Source organism: Telmatherina bonti, assembly GCF_933228915.1.
Source record: "Telmatherina bonti genome assembly, chromosome: 4".
NCBI classification, from domain to species: domain Eukaryota; kingdom Metazoa; phylum Chordata; class Actinopteri; order Atheriniformes; family Telmatherinidae; genus Telmatherina; species Telmatherina bonti.
The window spans coordinates 9,976,905-9,982,915 of NC_136622.1; the positions used below are offsets into that span (position 1 = coordinate 9,976,905).

Below are 6,011 nucleotides of genomic sequence, written 5' to 3' on the forward strand. Positions count from 1 at the left end.
CGTTTTCGGACATGTGACATGTTAAAAAAAAAAAAAAAAGTTTCTGATCATCCGCCAGTGAAACGACGAGTTTGGACAAGTTGTTCAGGCTGTTAAAGGAAACAAAAGCAAAGGGCAAAGTTTGCTTGGATGGAGTCTGGAATCAGAAATCATCCCCGGTGTGTGTGTGTGTGTGTGTGTGTGTGTGTGGGTGGGTGGGTGGGTGGGTGGTCTGTGGCTTGAATTAATGTTTTTCTCATTTCTGTTGCTCCATGAGGAGAGCTCAGACTTCAGCAGCTGAAAGAAGTCAGAGAAATTTCCACCTGTTCCTCCTCCTGATGGCCAAAGTCATCAGAAATTTACCCATCTGACCTGCTGATGTAGTCCTCCAGATAACGCCGTGACCTGCTGATGTAGTCCTCCAGATAACGCCGTGACCTGCTGATGTAGTCCTCCAGATAACGCCGTGACCTGCTGATGTAGTCCTCCAGATAACGCCGTGACCTGGAGGTTCTGGATGCGATGGCAGAACCAGTGCAGAACCAGCTGGTGGCAGTGTTTCTGCAGGTTTGGGATGTTGGCGACTGATAACACTGGTATTAAAGTAGCTCCTCTCCGTAGCATCAGTTTCTGCGTTCATACAACACCTTGTTGCTTAAAGTGGAGAAATTAGCAGAAGGTCTAAAGTGGACAGAGATGTTCTCATGTTTTGTAACTTTCTGTAGCATCAGCCTCCTGATTTTGCAGGTTGTATTTTTGCTCCTGCAGTAAAACTGTGACGACGTGTCGGTTTACATTCACTACTTTACCTTCAGTGAACTCTGAAAATGGTACATTTTGTTTGTAGCATCTGCAGCTCTTTAAGTGCCTGTTTCCACATTTTTTTTTAGTGATATTTTCTCTTGACTCATATTTATTATGACAGCTGAGGTTTTTATCTTTTTTTAGGCTTTTTATATTTGTGTGTTTGTAAAGTCTTTGTTGAAGTTAAACAGGATAAAACGGCCTGAACGGTTCTTTCAATAAAGTGTCATCAAGACTTCTGTGATGAACTTGTACTTCATACCTCCTGCTTCCAGCGGCTTTGACCTCTACCCAGTAAAACCTGAACTCTTCCTCCTGTTGTCCCACCTGTAGACTGAAGGAAACCACAACAAAAATCCATTCATCAATGGAGCTCTGATACCTGGGGTCACCATAGCAACTGCTGATAAAAAGCTGCTTCTTATGTCACCTCATTGGTGCGATATTTTCTCGTAGCCGTGTTAAAAGGGAATATGAAGAGGAATTCTGGGGAATAAGGAAGGCTGGTGGTGCTGCTAGGGAGAGAGATGCATCATGGGAGAAAACTGATGCCTATCTAAATGTAGAGGGTAGAATCCCCTGGTCCAGGGATCCAAAACCCTGATCGTCATGGCCCAGGCCCTGCAGGTTTTCCAAGTGTTCCTGCTGGAACACATCTGACTCCGACTCAGGCAAGCTCTCCACATGTCTGCTGAAAACACACTGATTGGAATCAGGTGTGTTGCAGCAGGGACGCCTGGAAAGTCTGCAGGACACCGGTCCTCGAGGGCCAGGACTGGGGATCTGTGGACTAGTCCACTGATGGGTTAAAATATCCGTGGATGAAATAAAATGAAGGCTCAAACTCAACTGGGAAAAGCACATGGAGGAAATGGAAGAAGAAGAAGAAGAAACATCTTTCAGAAAGGCAACGTACGTTGTTCCAGGACATGTTTTATTTCTATTTCACACGGACTGATATAAAATGTAAATATTCAGGGGATGTTTCTTCATCTAGTCATTTAAACCACCTAACCAACCGATCACATGCCGTCTGTGAGGATCCAGAGGCCAAGGAATTATTTCTGGTAATTTCAGGAATGTGAAGGACTTTCTTCATGCTCGACGCTCCTCCACCTTTCCAGAATGTTCTGAAGTAACGAGCCATAAGGAGCGTTGCAGTACAAACCTGTCTGATGTCACACCTGTCTGCTCCACGGCGTGTGGCAGTGTCCGGACAGAGAATCTGATATTGATCAGGAAATGATGGATCATCTATTGGAGGTCAGAAAATTCTCCCTTTGTAAGTCATTTATTCTCTACACCACTTAATCCAGTTAAGGGTGGTGGGGAAACTGGAGTCTATCCCAGCAAACATCGGGAAAGGGGCACCTGGACAGGTTGCCAGCCAATCACAGGGCCTTTGTAGGTCTGACTCTGGGCCCATGTTGCTATGATAACACACATCCGACAGCTGCTTCAGGTGGAGACAGGTAGAAACTCAGGGTTTCTGATGGGAAACCTACAAAATTTCAATCAAAATAAGTTATAAAAAAAGACTTCAGGTTCGACTTGCGTCTCTTTCTGGAACAGAAAATTCAGCTTCCACGATGAACAATCTTCAGGTTTCAGCATAACCTGCTTTCTGGAATGAGATCCTGCAGCGTGGAGTTGGGAGCGGACCTAAATTCAATACAGATCTAGTATAAAATAAAACCTCATCAGTTTTCTACAACCAGAGGAAGCTGGAGATGCTTCCTATCAAGAAGAAGCCCAGAAACATAATAAAACTTGATCTCCTACAGGAGCGAAGGAGGAGCAGAGACCATGTTCATTGACCAGATCGCCGTTTGAGTTGACTCAAGTTGAATAAAGAAATCTGCACACGAGGATGCAGGTGAGCATGAAATCATATTAAACTGAAAATAGATGTAAGAATGAGCAAAGTTGCCTTGAGAACAACTCAGTGATCCAATGAAAGTGTAAAGTAATGTCAGATGAGGAACTGTAGAGGGTAAAAAGTGAAGCCAAGCAGTTTTAATAGAGGTGTGTTATGCAGGTAAAGATCCCAGAAAACCGCTACAAATGGTCAGTCATGAGAATCCAGGGATAGCCCCGACATCCCCACTTAGAAACACCATGAGGATCCAGAAAGACGTGACGCCCAACCAGGGGCGGACTTACCATTAGGCAAAACTAGGCGGTTGCCGAGGGCCACCAGTTCTTTAGGGCCCCATAAAACTTGTCATACACTAATGATTATTTATTACTTACTTATTACTAACAAAAATTATGTTTTTGATTAAAATGCAGAATATTAATATATTATGTGCGTCTCAGACAGCGCACTAATACCTAATTTAATCTGTGTGTGTGTGTGTGTGAGTGATGCGGAGAGTGAGTTAATCTGTAACTTAAAGAATGACTCGTCACAATAAATGATCAGTTCATACCATCAAGTGAAGCAACCTTTACCTGTCATTATAGACGGTCCTCTCAGTCAGCAGAGAGACGTTTACACTGGCTGTTAGCAACGCAAATAATATACCGTAGTGGAGTAGAATATTTACCAAAGGGCCCCATGCCTGCCTTTATCTGGGGCCCCAAATCTCTTAAATCCGCCACTGCGCCCAACATGGTTTATGATCTGAAGAACACTTCACTATTAAACCCCCTTCGTCTCCATGGAAACCAGCCGGCCCTTCATGAATCTTTTCAAACAAAGCTAGAGTCATAAAACCCTTTAAAAGTTTTCTTTTAAGAATTGTTATAAAACTTTTCACCAAAAACAGCAAAAGTAAGACATGATTGATGGTTCAGGCTGGTTTTGTCCCACAGACGTCTCTGAAACCAGCAGAGTCTCTGCGTTCATACGACACCTTGTCTGTGTGGAGAAATTAGCAGAAGGTCTAAAGTGGACAGAGATGTTCTCATGTTTTGTAACTGAACTGGTTTGGTTGTCACTGCTTGAAAGAGTCTTTTAGTTGAGTTTTTACCCAACATTTTGGTGTCCTGCATGTTAGAACTGCTGTTTCCTGGTGTGTGCAGATATCTAATGTAGTTAAACCTTAATCTCATCCTGTAGGAGCTTCGATCTTCCTCCAGGAAATCAGCTGATCGGGATCAGGACCACCAGGACTGGGAACTAACAAAGGACTTTCTGTTAGTCTGCGTTTTTAATTCTCGGACTCATCTTCATCTCAGCCCCAGTTGTTAACAGATGGCCACTACATCAGCATCCAGACAGATAAATAGGCAATAAATAACACATGCTACGATTTATCAGCGAGAAAACATTATATGTTTATGTCTGGGATGTTTTAAAAGGATGTGAAGGTTGCAGCTGTCCAACGAGTCCAGATTTGTTGACACAGATTGGTGGTGTGGGGCTTTTCTTGCCATCATCAGATAACGGAGATCCTGTGGGAGTTGAGCGGCTTTCAGGAGAATCAACGTTTCCTGCTCTGCTTGGCTTAAGTAAAATAATAGCAACAAGGAGAGAGAGAGAGAAAAACCTAAAGTGGAGCGTTTTGTTTCTCATTAGAAGAAACAGGTTTTACTCCGTAAAGAAAAACGTTTTAGTCATATTGTTTACGAAGCCACGTCTGATTGGCTCGTGCTGGCGTTGCTTAGCTTGCGCTGGTCTCTGTTCCCTCCATTCGGCGTGTTGGGCTTCACCCCGGCCTCCCCCAGGTCTGCAGCCCCCTCCCTGGGTATGGAGTTTATCACGGTGTTGATGAGGTTGCTGCGAAAGCTCTTGCTGAGGAAGTTGTAGAGCAGAGGGTTGGCGACGCAGTGGAAGAGCGAGATGCTGTGCACCACGCTGAAGGAGAAGTAGAGCGCCTCCACGGTGTTGCAGCTGAACACGAACGGGTCCAGGTCGTCCACGATCAGCAGGATCATCACCAGGTGGTAGGGCAGCCAGCACACCACGAACACCAGGGAGTACACGTGCACCAGCCACACGTCCCGCCGGCCCTGCACATCCGGCGCCGTTTGAACCGCTCGGCCAATCAACACGTTGCAGACGATGATGACAGCAGCAGGGCCGAGGAACTGGAAGAGCAGGCAGAGGAACGCCACGGACACAAACCAGCTGGTGTAGTTGTGCTCGGGCAGCATGTAGCAGCCCGGCTCGTCCCACTCCAGGAGGTTTACGTGAACGTTCTCCAGTAGAGCCAGGAACAAGGAGAAGACCCACAGACCCCCACAGAGGACCCAGCGCCGCCTGCCAGCCACCGGGAAGCAGCCCGGCGATGAAGGCCGAGTCAGGGACAAGTAACGCTCCAGGGTCATGAAGGCCAGGAAGAAGGAGCTGCTGTAGAAGTTCACCACATAGATCAGGTTGGTGACCTTGCAGAGAAAGTGACCCCACAACCAGACCTTGTCCAGGGTCACCTCCATCATGAAGAAGGGCAGGATCACGATCACCATCAGGTCTGACAGGCTCATGTTGATGACGCAGAAAAGGACCCCGTTGGCCGAGTGGCGTCGGCGCCAGTTGACCCACACCACCACCAGGTTCTCCAACAGTCCCACCATGAAGATGAAGAGGTAGAGCAGGAAAAGGGCGATGCGCCTGTGGTTGGTGTTCAGCTCCATGGTGCAGTCATACACGAACCAGGCGGTCCCGTTCAGGAAGTCCAGGGAGTGGTTGTGCTCGTGGCCGCTCATGTCTGCAGGAGAGGCAGAAAGAAAAGGGATGTGGAAGAGTCTGGATTTATTTCAGAAGTGATCTGCTGACGTTTTCAGACGTTACAGGCAGGATGAGGAGGAGAGTGCTGGTGCAACGGCAGTGTTTGGTTTCACCAGTAAAATCAGATTCATCTGGGTCATACAGAGATGTCGACTCTTCAAAATAAACCATCATGACCCACAACACAAGGAAAGAAACTCATTAACAGATGAGTTAACCCTAAAATGCATCGTGTTGCCTTCAAGTTACGATTCTGTAGGCTCACAAGACAAACGCTCACAACAGTAAAATAAGAGACAAATGCTTGCAATTTCTTTTATAATCTATATTTACAGTGAAAGAGATGATTATCTATATATATAAAAATTAAAAATATGTCCAAATACTTTTAAATACAATAATCAAAATATAAGAAATTATTTTTTTATTTGTATTTCTATCACACCTTCTCCCCCAGCAGCAACCTTCTTGTTGTCATGTTGAATTTATTCATTTATTTTTAATTTATGTTTTCTCTTCTGCACCATTATGGTTTTTACTTCCTAGCAACAGA

The 6,011-nt window shown here is 45.4% G+C and overlaps 1 protein-coding gene across 1 annotated transcript; it reads right to left on the bottom strand.

Moving 5' to 3' along the window:
- Window positions 1–4,353: 4,353 nt before the first annotated feature.
- Window positions 4,354–5,436, bottom strand: ackr5 (atypical chemokine receptor 5; the record flags this gene model as incomplete). The annotated part of the gene is made up of 1 exon (XM_079239511.1): window positions 4,354–5,436. One exon carries the CDS (start codon window positions 5,434–5,436, stop codon window positions 4,354–4,356), a length of 1,083 nt encoding a protein of 360 aa, XP_079095637.1.
- Between the last annotated feature and the right edge of the window lie 575 nt (window positions 5,437–6,011).